The sequence below is a fragment of the Littorina saxatilis genome, unplaced genomic scaffold (genome assembly GCF_037325665.1).
Source record: "Littorina saxatilis isolate snail1 unplaced genomic scaffold, US_GU_Lsax_2.0 scaffold_119, whole genome shotgun sequence".
In the NCBI taxonomy this organism is placed as follows: Eukaryota; Metazoa; Mollusca; class Gastropoda; order Littorinimorpha; family Littorinidae; genus Littorina; species Littorina saxatilis.
Window position 1 is genome coordinate 43956 of NW_027127891.1, and position 17704 is coordinate 61659.

General features: G+C 43.1%; 2 protein-coding genes across 2 annotated transcripts; both read right to left on the reverse strand.

The window, feature by feature from the left end:
• Positions 1 to 3542: 3542 nt before the first annotated feature.
• LOC138956245 (uncharacterized) lies at positions 3543 to 10605 on the reverse strand. Its single transcript, XM_070327652.1, has 3 exons — positions 10245 to 10605; positions 8461 to 8619; positions 3543 to 7946 (listed from the first exon to the last, which is right to left on the reverse strand). Exon 3 carries the CDS (start codon positions 7290 to 7292, stop codon positions 5622 to 5624), a length of 1671 nt encoding a protein of 556 aa, XP_070183753.1. The 5' UTR covers positions 7293 to 7946; positions 8461 to 8619; positions 10245 to 10605; the 3' UTR covers positions 3543 to 5621.
• Positions 10569 to 15989, reverse strand: LOC138956241 (pre-mRNA-splicing factor 38B-like). The gene is made up of 6 exons (XM_070327651.1): positions 15695 to 15989; positions 14391 to 14476; positions 13550 to 13714; positions 12269 to 13084; positions 11323 to 11481; positions 10569 to 10792 (listed from the first exon to the last, which is right to left on the reverse strand). The coding sequence occupies exons 1-6, from the start codon at positions 15769 to 15771 to the stop codon at positions 10569 to 10571; spliced, it is 1527 nt and encodes a 508-aa protein (XP_070183752.1). The 5' UTR covers positions 15772 to 15989.
• Between the last annotated feature and the right edge of the window lie 1715 nt (positions 15990 to 17704).

Below are 17704 nucleotides of genomic sequence, written 5' to 3' on the forward strand. Positions count from 1 at the left end.
TGTTTCAGAAAGGAGGTTAACCTACAACAAGATCGACGCTATGTCAGATATATGCCTCAGCCACATGAAGACTTCCGAATTTAGATCTACTCGGCATGGTGACAAGTCTTGATGAAAAGTATAGGACTGAGGACAGCAGTGGAAAAAGTGCCCACATGGCAGGTACCTAACCTATTACCCTAGTCATTTTATCTGTTTGCCTTCTTTTGAAAATTATACTTGGAGTTGATATGATGCTTTAGTTTTAACTGTGTGTGTGTGTGTGCGTGTGTGTGTGTGTGTGTGTGTGTGTGTGTGTGTCTGTGTGTGTGTTTGTGTGTGTGTGTTACGGAGTGAGTGAGTTTGTGTTATGTTACTGTTTGTTGATTTCTTACGGGAGCCTTGAAGGCTTCGCCTCTTGTTTTTTGATGGCTTGGTCTCAGTGTCACAAAAATATGACGATCTAATCAATCACTGATTTAAAAAACAAGTATGTTGCCCTATATCCATTGACATTCTTAGTGAAATAGATCTATTTGAAATAGTATTTCACTGCCCCGACCGGCGAACTTGTTGCCGGCTGTATTGAGCTTGTGTGTTCGTGTAGGCTTACTCAAAAAGTCAAAATCACAGTCGTCTCCGAAACAAGCAATAATCAGAGTTGGGGGGAAAACATTTCGTTTGTTCAGTTTTGTTTTGTTCTTGATAGTTTGTTTATCTCTCACACACACACACACACACACACACACACACACACACACACACACACACACACACACACACACACATACATACATACATACACAAACACACGCGCGCACGCACACACATTGCACGTACGCGCACATACACACACGTACACCTACTGAGATATGCCTAACATACACGCACGCTTGCAAACACACAATGATAATACGCAAACGCAGTTTAATTTCCTCAATACAAGGCGAAAGGCACACACACACCACACCGTGACAAATAAACACACACACGCAGTCCCACACACACACACACACAACCCTCACACACACAAATAAACCCACACACGCAGTCAACCCCCCCCCCCCACACACAACCCTCACACACACAAATAAACACACACACGCAGTCCAGCCCCCCCCCACACATACACACAACCCTCTCTGACACACACACCCGCCCAACCCCAGCGTCCAACTCAACTTTCACCAACAACCATACCCTACTCTCACTATCGCTCTCTCTCTCTCTCTCTCTCTCTCTCTCTCTCTCTCTCACACACACACACACACACATACACACATACATACACAAACACACGCGCGCACGCACACACATTGCACGTACGCGCACATGCACACACCTACTGAGATATGCCTAACATACACGGACGCTTGCAAACACACACATAATACGCAAACGCAGTTTAATTTCCTCAATACAAGGCGAAAGGCACACACACACCACACACAAATAACCACACACACGCAGTCACACACACACACACACACAACCCTCACACACACAAATAAACACACACACGCAGTCAACCCCCCCCCCCACACACACAACCCTCACACACACAAATAAACACACACACGCAGTCCACCCCCCCCCCCACACACACACACACACAACCCTCTCTGACACACACACCCGCCCAACCCCAGCGTCCAACTCAACTTTCACCAACAACCATACCCTACTCTCACTATCGCTCTCTCTCTCTCACACACACACACACAAGCTCACGCATACTCGTCTACCTACATCTGTGGGGTACTTTTGCCCTGCCCTAAAATCACTACCACTGTGAGGTACTTGATAATTACCACTTATTTCGAACAGTTGGGCTTAAATGTCTGAAATGGTTTCTTTTACTGACAAATGAGATGCTGTGGGTCTGGATAAAAGCAATATTAATGCAATAGCTTCTGAAAAAATTTGCAAGTATTACACCATCACAATGGGGTATTATGCATAATGAATATTCATGAGCTGACAGGAAGTACCTCACAAAGTGTGTGTGTGTATTTTATTATTAGCTGTTGCTTTGAACCTTTGTGCTGGTGATGTCATGTGCTAGAAATGTCATAATATATTAATAATGTAATATGTTGATTGCTTTTGGTCCTGTGTCATCCGTTACACGTGTACACACACTAAATATGCTTTTTTGTGTGAATTTGCTCCTAAAAGTAAAAAAATATGTTTTATGTTACTGTGTCAAATATAATCATCTTTGGAGTAAAAATACTGCGTTTTCTGTAAAATTTCAAAAAATCATGTAGTATAATAATAATAATTAATAATAATATAACCATGGTCACACAAGTTTTTAATTTAAATTTTATTAATCTTAAATTAGCGAGGCTCTAAACTAAATTTTATTAATTTTAACTATAGAAATGTCTGATGAAATGTGATCAGAAATGATATGGTAAACTGGTACATGTATTGAATTCTTGATTTTGGAAGGAAGAATGAGTTGTGGATGAATGTGCTGTGTGTCTGTAGTGTAGTGTTGTGTATGAGTGTACTGTGTGCCTATAGTGTAGTACTGTCTATTAGTGTACATGTACTGTGTGCCTGTAGTGGAGTGTTGTGTATGGTGTAGGGGAGGGTGGGGCAGGTAGGGTCAAAAAAATCCTTTTTCACTCTCATTCAAAGATTAACCAGTGAAAACATTTCAAACAACTTTTTAAGAAAACTTTAATCCTTTTGCAATACAATAATTCAACATTCGAAAATAAATCGTTCTAATCATGAGAGATAAACGATAAATAAAAAGGTCACCAAAAATACCCAACCTGCCCCACCACGGGGCAGGTTGGGTACCCCTGTGGGGAAGGTTGGGTCAACTTGAGAAAAACAGCTATTATCCTGCCAAAATAAAGGTAAATTAATAAATTGACTAGCTGAACGATACCACAATTAACCTGTGTACATAATTGAGATATGAAAACAACCAACCAAACAAAGAAGAACAAGAAAATTGCCAATAGTAACAACTTACCAAAAACAAACACGAAGCAAAAAATAATATTAAAAAACATCAATGGAAAATAACATAACTTCGCATGTCTGTGCGTGTTGTTATTAAAAACATAACTGAAATAAGAGGTCAGGGTTGAATACAAATGGTGCCGTTGCTGTTGCAATAAACAAAACCTGTCATTCTGTAACACAAACAATATTTATAACTCATACACATGAAATACACGCACCCATCAACACACAATCGCGCGCGTACATACAAACAAATTCACCTATGATTCATATTTCATGCAATAACAAATTTATCCTACATACGTGAGAGAGACACTCGTGAGATAATAATCGTTCAAATCACACGTGTGTATATCATGTAAATGAGGTCATGTCAAGCAAGTCTGGCAGGGACCTGTTTTTCCACTGCTTACAGGGCTGAATATTGGCGGTCGCCCGATCGCCCCCGGCGGGTTCAAATCGCGTCGGGCGGGTTCGAAATTCTGCTGAAATCGCCCGCCGTGCGGGTTCAAATTTCGCTGAAGCACAAAGTCGTCTGTCACTTCTCTACTGCCCACTCATCCCCCCCCCCCCCCCCTCCCACTTTGAGAAGGACTCAGGACTACCACCAATCAAGGCCAGACACAGTGGCTAGACAGCTACCCCTCTCCGCCTCACTTGACCGTGTCACCACCCCTCCAGTGCCACGAGCCGCTGGCGATTGCATCAGCAGTCAAAATAGCTACTACCCCCCCTCCCTCCCCCCTCTTTGCGCTATTCACTTCAACCCCTCTCTTATCTTATTCTGCGCTGACCAATCCTTCAGAGACTTTCCTCTCATATAAAAACTCGGTCATTGACCCCGGGTAAGAAGGTCAGTGTCTGGACAGGCAGCTGTGTTCAGATTGCAAGTACCGATCATTGACCCAGGTCTCAAGGCCAACCAGCTTTTACAATGCCTCGACTGCAGGACATTTTCAGTTAAATACACGTAAGTAAAATATGTAGGATAAACAGAATACTACATGGCTTTCGCTCGCAGTTCAATATTAAATTAAAAAAACTCGTGTAAATCTGGTACGACACAGCAAGCCATGTAGTATTCTCTATATGTAAAGAAGGGGCAGGTTGGGTAATGACGGGGCAGGTCGAGTCACTGACCCAACCTGCCCATACCCTACCTGCCCCGCACAGGGTGCACAAAGAAATCGGTCTGTTACGTTTCGATTCAATTTAAATACGAATTTAAACAGCACAATTCACTTCTAAAATGAATCAGGTGTGTATACTAAAGATATCATCCATGAGCACCCTGTTAATTCACGTATAGAACAAAAAGTATGAGAGTCAAAAAAGTCACTTACTGTCAAATTTCATGGTGAAACCACCGGATCCATACTTGCACATCACTACCATTCAAACAAATTGGCGATAGGGACGCACTGGGACATTCAAAAACATAGATCGGAAACGAAACGGGAATATCTTTTCAATTGTGAGAGTTATTCAAGGTGACCCAACCTGCCCCTGACCCTACCTGCCCCACCCTCCCCTACTGTGTGCCTGTAGTGAAGTACTGGATGTTAGTGTACTGTGTGCCTGTATACTGTCCGCCTGGATAGCTCAGTTGGAAAAAATACAGCTGAATGAGCACCCAGAAGTCAAAGCAACCAGCAAAAGATCGAAGAGAGAAAATATAGAATGCTACTTTGACACATATAATTTCGTTTCATTTTAATTTTGCTTTACGGGTCCCGCGGACCACGAAGGCCAAATCAGGACCCCACATGCTTAATAACTACAATTTCAATTACCTACACATCAATCATTGTCAGAAACCCACAATAAGTCAGTGACAGTTGCCTTAAAAACCAAAAAACAAAACAAAAACACACAAGCCCAAAGCCTCGCCATCCGCTACAGTGCTGAACCAGCGCAGTGAGCCAGCCGTTGAAACCCACCGCTCACCCAGAGTCCTCAGACCCACCACCACACAGCCACCCTGCAAGCCGCGTGACTCCGGGCACATGAGGTTGGAAAACAAGCCAAACTCCACGACACATATATATTTACTCATGAATGGCCAAAAAATACGGAGCTAATACCTACTTTAGGAAGATTGTGTCATTGTTACACACGTACATCCATAAAGCAGTGTCTCCATGCGCGAAACAACTTGCGGCAGCCGCAAGCTGTGACGTCATTTAGTCACAATGTATTGCAGGGATTTCTGCCGCACGGCGACCGCAAGCAATTCGCTCCAGGAGCGAAAGAAAAAAAGAACGCATGCGGCAGAAATCACTACAACACATTGTGACCATATTACGTTATAACTTGCGGCAGCCGCGCGGCGACCGCAAGTTGTTTCCGCGCAAGGAGACACTGCTTTATGGATTTTTTTTTTTTAATCCAAATCACACATTTTTGATGAGAAATTTGAAAATAACCAAAATGGTTAAAATGACATTACAGGATTTTTGACAAAAATTTCAACTGGCCGCAATAATTCAATAACGCATTCTAAATGTTTATATTTCACATACTGACTCATTGGAGTATATAATACACAAACCATGGAAAGTTTACAATGACAATAGTTCTTTTAGTTTGCCAGTTGTTCTGATCCGGTGTGAGAAAGTCTTTTTTTCCATGCCGCGACGTTGGTTGTTTCCGTTTCAAGTGTTGACAGATGAAGGATTCTGAACTCTCTTGAGTTCTCGCTTTCTTTTTTCAATTGCATTCCTAACAGTGCACTTAATTTTCAGCCAAGATTTTGCCTGCAGCAAAGGTTCTTTGGCCAGAATGTTATCGCAATCCGCCTTTGCGGGAACACGAAAGCTGTCAATGAAGCTGCTGAAATGCGTACAGATGGCTTTGTTCTGATCTGGAGAGAGAAAGTCTTTTTGTCCATGCCGCCACGGTTTCTGCTCCCTTTTTTTGTGCAATGCTCGTTTCTCATTCTGACAAGACGAGGAAACTGTAGGAAGTTCATGAGATGATGCTGTTGAAGAGTTTCCTTCTTCAGCAACACTGTGGCTGGTTGATGTAGTATGAGCAGGCATCAGGTCATCTATTTCCACCTCTTCTTCTTCCTCAATCTCAGAGTCTTGAAACTCCAAATCTTTGTTCAGATGGATGTCACTGAGAGATTTTCCTTGAAACTTTGAGATCTCCCCAGTTTCCGCTGCCATCAACAGACGGCTTACTTTCGCCAACTGATATGTGTCACTTGGGAGCCGATAGTACTCACGATGCACCAAGATATTGTGACCTAAAAATCCACAGACTTGCTCCAGTTCGTGCTCGCTTAAGTTCAGTATTTGTGAGACAGTAGCCAAGTGCTTCCGAAGCTTTGTGCTGGTGATGTTTTGTGGATTCTGGGCCCCGCTTGCTTCAACGGCTTCTTTGAGACAGGTGTGACCAGCGAGATGTTGCTCTGAGTCAAAATAAGGTCTGGCAAAGACGTACGGGTTGGACGACATTACACCAACCTCTTCACGAGAAAGCAGTAGCTGCTCAATTTCGGCATGCATTGCTTTCGTTAACAGCACAGGCACTCTGCGTCCTCTTTTGCCACACACCTCAACTCGTGTGAAGTGAGCGACAAGTTCTTTCTCCATGTCCGAGAGAGCGCTTAGGATGTCATCCTCAGGCAAGGAATTCTCCTTTGCCGCTTCAAAGTCTGTAAGCAAAATCCTGGCAGCTTCACCACTCCTGCGACGATTGAACATGATGATGTTCGACAGTGAAACCTTAGCAAGAGCATGCCATGCTGCAACTGTTGGCTCTGACCTCAGGGTGTTCAAGCACCGTTCCCTTTCCTCCGCCATATATTTTGTCACTTTCTTCATGTCTTCCGTCAGTGGCAGAACATGTGGCTTGTTGTTTTGCTTTGAGGCCAATGTTGAGAGGGCAGCAGATGAGATGTGTTCTTTCCAGTCAGAATCGCATAGATCCACGAAGTCCACAGACACTTGCTGCAGTTCACTGTTTCCCTCTATGAGTGCTTGACTTCTCAGAATTGTCGCACACTTCTTGAGAGAATGCCCAATCTTAAGGGCCAGTGATGGATTTTCATAAACATGTGTGAGTGAATCATACCCACAGAGTTTTTTGACAGCAGAAATCACCACAAGGAACTTGTCGGGACGAATACAAGATTGAAGTGCTGTGATTGTAGAGTCCTCTTCTCTGGCTACCAACAAGAACCGGGCAAGCTCTCTGATTTTTTGCCGCATGAATTGTCGTCTGTGCTGCAAGTGGCCATGTTTCTGATACAGTTTTTCGCCGAACTTCACAATGAGGTGATCTCTTTTAGCAACAAAAGTGAAGCCATCAGAATGCATGCCATCAAAAATGTTTTCCTTCTAGCCTCCGCTGCACTCCATGTTGGATGGAAGCAAAGATTCAGCTCTGGATATGACGTTTCTTCCGTTTTTTGAAGTTTTCCGGAATTTGCAGCGTTGTTGGTGCCGCCACAGTTCGTTTCTTACAAAGAAGCCCAGGCAAAATTCACAGGGGATGTAGCACAGAGGGTTCACTTTTTCTGAGGGTGATCGCCAGGGTATTAGTTTACCCTTGTTTTTTTTAAGAACGCGACAGTTGTGATTATAGTTACCAAGGTTCCGCACTCTTTCCAGCAGAAAACGCCTTTCTGCTGAGTTCTTGGGGTTAGACAAAATTTCCACTATTTCAGGTTCCTTCTTATGTTTCGAAAACTGGTGTTTAGCGAGGTTGGTGCTTGGGGAGTTACAGAACTTGCACCAGTTCTCTTTATCGTACACTCTTTTGCCATTTGTATTTGCGGCAATATGGATTCTTATGCCGCTTGGTCGAGTATTGGTCGACTGATGAAGGTTTAGATGCTGGCTGGGATGAAGATTTACTCCCGCTTGGTCGAGTGATGCTTCTGGACGATGAAGAAGAGGGTGGCTGTGATGAGGTGTAGAGACCTGCAGCTTTTAGAGATTCAGATGGAATACCTGGTGACCACCTTGCACCTGTTCACACACACACACAAGAACGCATACTTTTATTTTTTTATTCACAACTTACTGAATTTTTTTAGCTAGAGTCAGAAATATTATTACATATTGCTTATAGCCCAGCAGACAGACAAACTAAAAACAGAGTTCGGAATTGGTGAAACCAAAATGGTCCCACCGCTCGATCACATCTCCGACAATGGCCGATGTCAAAGGTCAGTTTGCCGTGGACCAATAGAATGTACATAGGCATAGGCATGTGCAGTCAATCAGTGTAACATTACACATGATTACCCCCACCCCCACACCGTTCATGTTAACTTTATTACTTGCTCAAATTGCTGTCAACATACCTCAGTCTTTAATTACAATGGAATACAACAAAAAATTCCATAACAAAACAAAAACACTTATCAAAGAAAACTTACCTCTTTTTTAGAAACTACATGATTGTTATCCACATGTAATCCTTATTCAACCTTTTTAACGTAATATGAATGCTAATAAAAAAAGGATGAGACTAACTAACCATCAGATTTACGTAGAAAGGGAAAGATGATGGACTCATCGGATTCACTGGTGGTCCCTGGCACTCCACATGGTGCTGTGGCGTCATTGTTGCTCGAGTCAGTGTCATCTTCTGAGCCGGGAAGATAGTCATCGTCCGAGTCGCTGTAAGAAGACCACTCTGGAAACAAACAGATTTAATTAGGCCAAAGAAAAAAACAAGAAGAGCAAAGCTCATACGACTCACATGCATGACCTTGACCTCAATATGACCTTGACTTTCAAGTGACCTTGAAGGTCAAGGTCAAACAACAACATGGCAAATTACACTAAGAACACATTTTTTTGCAACTTTTGCAAATTTTTCCTACCTAAATACACATGACCTTCACCCAAGGTCAAGGTCACCCAAGACAAGACTGTTAATTTTAACAACCAGAAGCACAACAGTGTTTAGTATGAGTTTCTACCAAGAGACAAGGTCAATTTTAGTGGTTCACAGACCTGTTTTGGTCACAATTCAGAGCGGTCAAAGTGACCTTGACCTTGAAGATACGTAACCAAAAGTGTATCAGTATGAAAGAATAACATGTGCCTCACCCAATTAGGAAAGTTTGGAAGAGTTAACTTCCATAGTTAAGGGTCAAGGTCACTTTAAAATATGCATACAATCCAAATTTGAAGGACCCCTGTGACCTTGACCTTGCAGCAAGATCAACCAAACTTATATCAAAAGATAGGGCTTACTTTGATCTATAAACCACGTATAGGTGAGGTAGCCATTATCAATAGCTTGGGAGAAAATTGGGAAAATGTGAAAAATAGCTGTTTTTGAGACAACATTTATGGCCCCTGTGACCTTGACCTTGATGCAAGGTCAAGTTACCATGTATGTTTTTTGAGGCCTTGTCACCATGCACCATCATGCCACATTTGGTGCTGATAGGCCTAATAGTGTCTGAGAAAAATCCAACGTTTAAGTTTTCGGACGGCCGGCCGGCCGCCCGGACGACTAGGGTGAGTACATAGACTCACTTTGCTTCGCATGTGAGTCAAAAATACATGTTAAGGTTGTTAAGATACTCTGATCAGAATTCAGGACAACTTGATAAAAACTTGGTATGAATGTAGGTTACACATAGGGATCAATGGAAATGGAAAAGGTGGGGATAGTGTGCACCCCTTCTTCATAAATTTTAGATACCCCATAGACCCAGTGAATAGATACACACACTACCTGCTAACGTAAGGTAGATGAACGCACACACACACAGTTTAATATTTTTCACACAATCATATGAAAGTGTGCACCGCTTCATTTTTGCTTCTTTGCCCAGTAGTGTTCTCTTTCAGATATGGTTGACAATGAAGGAAACATAAATTGAAGTTGAAAAAGACGCACAGATTTGTCAGAGCTAACACAATGACTACCTCTCAATGTGTGTGTACCACCACAACCTTGGCTTTGGATTAAATACACACATTACCCCACAATGATGTTAAGATGCATGGACACACACACATATGATTAAAAAGCGCTGGTCATCTAAAAACTTTAAAAAAATGCACATCAGACACTTACAAAACACTTTTCAGTCAGGTAAGACCAAAGGACATTACACTCAATGAACTAATGTGTTTCTGAGAGTTCAATGACCCATCAATTCAAAGCAAATAATTATACATGGGTGAAACCTGGCAGCTGTTGTTGTATATATAGCTCTTTCAGAATATAAAAATGCCTGGGATCCTGAAAAGTTTCACACCTGATTATACAAAATAATATAGAAAAGATGAAGGCCTCACCTCTAGCAGGTTCGGCTGGTTGACGAAATCCCCGCCTTCCGTCGCTGGTCTTTGGCCTGGCACCCTGCCCTGGACTGCGTGAAGACTGAGGTGGGCATCCCTGGCGCCCAGGGAAGTCCCTTCTGTCGTTGCCAGGGTGACCACCCCGGCCCCCACTGTCCTCTCGGTTCCTGTCGCAGTCACCGCCTGACCTCCAGCCGGTCTTGACAAAGCGGTCCTCGCCCTCTCTCTCCTGGTTTCTCTCTCGCTGTCTGCCCTCTCGCTCTCGGTACCTGTTTTTTCCCTTATCTCTGTCTCTTCCTCCGTCTCTATCCCTTCCTGCGTCTATGTCTCGGTCTCTGTTCCTCCCCCTTCCTTCGTCTCTGCCCCAACCTCTGTCTCTTCCGCTGTCACTGGGTTTAGATGCTGGCTCAGTGGCTGGGATGAAGATTTACTCCCGCTTGGTCGAGTGATGCTTCTGGACGATGAAGAAGAGGGTGGCTGTGATGAGGTGTAGAGACCTGCAGCTTTTAGAGATTCAGATGGAATACCTGGTGACCAACTTGCACCTGTTCACACACACACACACACAAGAACGCATACTTTTATTTTTTTATTCACAACTTACTGAATTTTTTTAGCTGGAGTCAGAAATATTATTACATATTGCTTATAGCCCAGCAGACAGACAAACTAAAAACAGAGTTCGGAATTGGTGAAACCAAAATGGTCCCACCGCTCGATCACATCTCCGACAATGGCCGATGTCAAAGGTCAGTTTGCCGTGGACCAATAGAATGTACATAGGCATAGGCATGTGCAGTCAATCAGTGTAACATTACACATGATTACCCCCACCCCCACACCGTTCATGTTAACTTTATTACTTGCTCAAGTTGCTGTCAACATACCTCAGTCTTTAATTACGATGGAATACAACAAAAAATTACATAACAAAACAAAAACACTTATCAAAGAAAACTTACCTCTTTTTTAGAAACTACATGATTGTTATCCACATGTATGTAATCCTTATTCAACCTTTTTAACGTAAAACGAATGCTAATAATTATATAAAAAAAGGATGAGACTAACTAACCATCAGATTTACGTAGAAAGGGATAGATGATGGACTCGTCGGGTTCACTGGTGGTCCCTGGCACTCCACATGGTGCTGTGGCGTCATTGTTGCTCGAGTCAGTGTCATCTTCTGAGCCGGGAAGATAGTCATCGTCCGAGTCGCTGTAAGAAGACCACTCTGGAAACAAAGAGATTTAATTAGGCCAAAGAAAAAAAAAATACATGTTAAGGTTGTTAAGATACTCTGATCAGAATTCAGGACAATTTGATAAAACTTGGTATGAATGTAGGTTACACATAGGGATCAATGGAAATGGAAAAGGTGGGGATAGTGTGCACCCCTTCTTCATAAATTTTAGATACCCCATAGACCCAGTGAATAGATACACACACTACCTGCTAACGTAAGGTAGATGAACGCACACACATACAGTTTAATATTTTTCACACAATCATATGAAAGTGTGCACCGCTTCATTTTTGCTTCTTTGCCCAGTAGTGTTCTCTTTCAGATATGGTTGACAATGAAGGAAACATAAATTGAAGTTGAAAAAGGCGCACAGATTTGTCAGAGCTAACACAATGACTACCCCACAATGTGTGTGTACCACCACAACCTTGACTTTGGATTAGATACACACATTACCCTACAATGATGTTAAGATGCATGGACACACACACATATGATTAAAAAGCGCTGGTCATCTAAAAACTTTAAAAAAATGCACATCAGACACTTACAAAACACTTTTCAGTCAGGTAAGACCAAAGGACATTACACTCAATGAACTAATGTGTTTCTGAGAGTTCAATGACCCATCAATTCAAAGCAAATAATTACACATGGGTGAAACCTGGCAGCTGTTGTTGTATATATAGCTCTTTCAGAATATAAAAATGCCTGGGATCCTGAAAAGTTTCACACCTGATTATACAAAATAATATAGAAAAGATGAAGGCCTCACCTCTAGCAGGTTCAGCTGGTTGACGAAATCCTCGCCTTCCGTCGCTGGTCTTTGGCCTGGCACCCTGCCCTGGACTGCGTGAAGACTGAGGTGGGCATCCCTGGCGCCCAGGGAAGTCCCTTCTGTCGTTGCCACGGTGACCACCCCGGACCCCACTGTCCTCTCGGTTCCTGTCGCAGTCACCGCCTGACCTCCAGCCGGTCTTGACAAAGCGGACCTCGTCCTCTCTCTCCTGGTTTCTCTCTCGCTGTCTGCCCTCTCGCTCTCGGTACCTTTTTTTTCCCTTATCTCTGTCTCTTCCTCCGTCTCTATCCCTTCCTGCGTCTCTGTCTCTGTTCCTCCCCCTTCCTTCGTCTCTGCCCCGACCTCTGTCTCTTCCGCTGTCACTGTCCCCCTCCGAATCTCTATCTTTCCTCTCTTTGTCTGGGTCGTCCTCTCTGCTCCTGCTCTCTCTCGGGCTGCGGTCACGGTCTCTCTTCTCTCGCTCAAACTGATCTTGGTCACGGTCTCGTTCTTGGCCGGAAGACCTCTCCCTGTCTGTGCGAACGGGATCTCTGTCTCTGTTGTCGTCCCTGCTGCATCTGTCTCGCCCACTGTCTTTGTCTCGTTCCTTCTCTCTGCTCCTGTCTCTCTCCTTGTCCCTCTCCTTCTCTTCTTTCAGCTTATCCTCTCTGGGTGATCGTGACCTTCTTGCCCTCTCCTTGGACCTTGACCTGCATGACCTTTCGCTGCGGTCGCTGTCTCCAGGGGAGCAGCTCTGAGAGCGCCTCATCCTGCTGGACTCCGAGTCCCTGGACTTCTCATCCCTATCTCGGCCTGCAAATAAGAAAGAAAATACAATGAACATAGCACAATTGAGTTTTTCAAATTCACTTTGTCCCTTTCTGAGAATTTGCTTTACCCCTCTATCTGTTGATCCAGACATGGGATGATACAACGACACGTCTTATTCTACGATCGATAGACAAGGGGTTAACCTTCGCAATACCCGCTAAAAAACTTACGCGCAGTACCTCGTGGGTGCAAAACAACCCATGGTTTTTACATAGGCACTAACTTAATAGGCACTAAGGCCGTAGGACATTATGTACTAAATGAACTAATGTGTTTCTGAGAGTTCAAATACCCATCAATTCAAAGCAAATAATTATACATGGGTGAAACCTGGCAGCTGTTGTTGTATATATATATATAGCTCTTTCAGAATTTAATAATGCCTGGGAACCTGAAAAGTTTCACACCTGATTATACAAAAGAATACAGAAAAGATGAAGGCCTCACCTCCAGCAGATTCGGCTGACTGATGAAATCCTTGCCTCGTACCCTGCCCTAGACTGCGTGAAAGCTCAGGTGGGCGTCCCGGACGCGCATTGAAGCCAATGGTGTTGGTCCTATTGTCCGTTTTGTTCACCTCTTCCACTTGTACAATGCCGTCACTAGGAGTTTCTGCCACCACACAGAAAAAATGTTATGTGAAAACTTTTTTTTTTCAGGCAATTTTCACTGAATTTCAGGCAGCTATTCGTTGAAGGTTTACATTTTGTATTGTTTGTATGTTCGTCTTATTTGGGGCGAATACGGAAACCCTGTTATTGATATTTAATCTCTCACCTGTAGTCAAACGCTCCTTATTCATATATGTATATGAGGCCATCCACGATACTGGGCATGGCTTCCATGTAATTTACACAATGTTGTGTAATCACAGGTGTGATTTTGGAGAAAACACTTATTGGCTGTTAATAATGCCATTCTTTTATTATGCCCTTCTCATATATTGTAGCTTTATATGTGATCCAGTTCAAAGTTGTTTGCTATAAAATTGTTTTGGTGACAGAGAATCAACTTGGAAACCATGTAACCAACATCATGATCAGCACTTGCGTCAACAAAAACCCATTTTTCAGCCAAACTGTTTCAAGCATCTAAATTCCACTATCATATCATGTCCCAGCTGCCATAAACCCCAAACATCTGTGTACCAAATCAGTTTCCCAGTATCATGGACGGCCACATAATTATACAAACTTCCACATAAAGAAGAAATGCTCACAGTCACAGCGCTGTGAATGTAAAGTCTGAAATGTTTTTGTTCTTCTGAAATTTGTTTTGCGAAGCTTACCTGCTGTAGCTTTGAGCTGATTCAAAGCCAGCTTCAGAAGCATGCTGCCTCTGCTATTGGGGGGAAACTTCTGCGACATTTCAAACCTGAAAAAAACAAACCAGTACTGAGTACATGTACAACAGAAACAAACCAATTGAGCAACTAGTTCCTGAAGGGCTTCTGAAAGGGCCATTTCACTGGTAGACGTTTGCGAGGAGAAGGAAGAAGGAAAAGATAGAGAAGAAGAAGGAAAAGACGAAGACTGAACAGGGGGAGAAGAAGATAAAATGGAAGAAAGAGAAGAAGATGGAAGAAAAGGAAGAAGACAAGAAAAGAACAACTTTACAGGACGGGAACCCAGTTTCCGTGCAAACGCTATTTTCGGGTTGCAGTCTATTCTGCCAAGGATTTTGACGTCATTGGTGACGAAGTTTAACGCAGGAGTGGTCAGACGAGATCTGTGCCAAAAATCACGGACGATGCCGATCAACTGATAACGATTTTGTTTTCTTGAATCTCTCCGAGCGAAAATGGAGCATTTTTCCTAAGGCACTATTTTGAGAATCTTTGACAGCCTCACTTGCGATCCAGACGCACGTTTGAAAATCTTACATGTTGTCTGCTACTGCATGATCTAAATGATTGGGAAAGTGCCTCATTTTGATTGAAAATCAGCTCAGTTTGTTAAGAAAAATCGTAACACCAGTAATACGTCTTATATCCGTGGACGGGCAACCCCGTGCGATAAAGTGACCAAATGAACGAAACCATTTGCGGATTCACCATTTGGGAATACGCGTTGCCTTTGCGACCGAAACCTAAAACTTTTCAAACAAGAGCTATTGAACGGAAGAGTAAAGACGTGTTCGACTCTTCATGACATCAAGCAGGTCAAAAATCGGTAAATTAAATCGATTTTCTAATAAAAGTTTCAGTTGCACGGAAACAGGGGACGGTTTGAAGAAGTGGCCATTGTCACATGCTTCGTTCTTTCCCGTACATTTCTGCTTCTTGATCATGCCGAGTCTAAATTTTGGTCTCGTCCGTTTCTGTTTTGATTGAACTTAACAAGCCGCATATATTTTGAAAGGAAGCTTTTCAAGCTTCAATGAAAGGTGACGAAAACCCTTATTAGCACGGAAACCGGGTCTCCGAGTATACAACAAACTTTTACAAAGTCGAGACAACAGAAGTCTTCTGAGAAGAATTTCAGCTGACGCCAAATATATGACCACTAACTGTCTACAGTGCCGACATGGTGAAACCATTCTGAAATTCTGAAAACTGTCTGGTGTACAAATAAAGGTTTGGCACAAACTTACCTCAATGAGTCTGCCGCAGTGAACAAAATACAAAATAATGGCGTCACGCACATGCCTGAACTTGTCCACTTGCGCATGCGCCGAAGGACGTGATGTCACCATGACGTCACCTCATTTGCATCTCATTATCTTCTCCAATAAAAACTGTGTGTGCAGCTGAAATCACCCACTGTGTGTGTGTGTAGGCACGGGTTCCCGGGCGTTACTATGGGGTATTGCAGATAATCATATAAAACGCATCACAATGATATTTGTAAGCGGTCTAAGGGGTTTGCCTTGTGGGGAATAGGAAAAAATACCCCATAAATTTGTGATACCCCTTAGGCCCGGTGAAAAGGTGTACACACTACCTCATAACGTAACTTGGTAGACAAACGCACACAAGCACAGCCACACACACACACAGCACGCGCATACACACACACTGACACACATCACACACAGCACGCGCATATACACACACACTGACACACATCACACACACACACCTTTCGCAGTTCGCTCACAGTTCTTCTCTTTTCCATCGTCGCCATCTTCGAAGCTTGCTTCGCTTTTCAGGGGAGATAACCCGTTTATCACATTCGCTGCTGACTTGTGGGTCAAGTCTATTACCTCTCTTTTTTTTTTTTTTACACAAAAACAGATGTTGCGCTGGTCGTTTAAGCTTGGCTGATTTCGGCCTTTGATCGGACATGGCGTTAACACCAAAGTGACATTTTACAGGTGCGCGCTCAGTGTTCCGAATCTGCACATCAATAGAGGTTTGGTTACCCAGCAATATTATCTGAATAAATCCAATGTGTAATTATTTGAGCATGGGTATTTTGTCGCCATAATTCACTCCAGGTTATATGTTTAGCTGCACAGGAATATTCAAGTACCAATTTGCCAAAACAATAATAAGACGAGATTTTACGTCGATTTGAATTCATCTTCAATCCTACCACATGGGAGTCTTCTCGTACTATCTGTATTTGTTATCATAGGCATAGAGAAAATGTGATTTCTTCCATTTTGTCTGTTTGCAACTGAAATAAGCCCGAAAGGAAACATTGAACACACACACACACACACACACACACACACACACACACACGTTTTACGAAAACATGTGTAACATTTTCTATTTGAACCTCAATTCCCCTTCTCGGTCACGAATAGTGAATATGGACTGACAGAAAAAGGGAACCACGCACACAAACACACGCACACACAGACACATGTGATAAAACACGATTTATTGAGTTATCTTGGTATGGCACATATTTAATTAAAGCACAACTAACTGCAAGAACCCACCGCCAAAAAACATCCAAACAACACTCATATACAGAGGCATTAGTTTAAATACAAAGCATGTCTCTAAACAAATACATGTTTTAAATTTTTTTTAAAACAAACTAGTTCTTCTTTTAAACAATTGATTGCATTTAAGTGACGCGGGCGCTGTGGCGGGGTGGTAGGACTTCGGCCTCTTAATCGGAAGATTGAGGGTTCAAATCCCTGCCGCGGCCGCCTGGTGGGTTAAGTGTGGAGATTTTTCCGATCTCCCAGGTCAACTTATGTGCAGACCTGCTAGTGGCTTATCCCCCTTCGTGTGTACACGCAAGCACAAGACCAACTGCGCACGGAAAAGATCCTGTAATCCATGTCAGAGTTCGGTGGGTTATAGAAACACAAAAATACCCAGCATGCTTCCTCCGAAATCGGCGTATGGCTGCCTTAATGGCGGGGTAAAAACGGTCATGAACGTAAAATACCACTCGTGCAAAAACACGAGTGTACGAGGGAGCTTCAGCCCACGAACGCAGAAGAAGAAGAAGTGAAACATATGTCCCGCAAAAAAGGGGGAAAACGCAATATGATGCTGCGGCAGCGCTGTATGTAATGTATCTGACGTTGCAGCGATCCAAAGCATTGGACATTGTCACCAATGTTCCAAGAGCTCGCAAAGAAAAAAAACTCTTGAAAATCAACCTGTGAAATTGGGTCTAGCATAAGATCATTCCT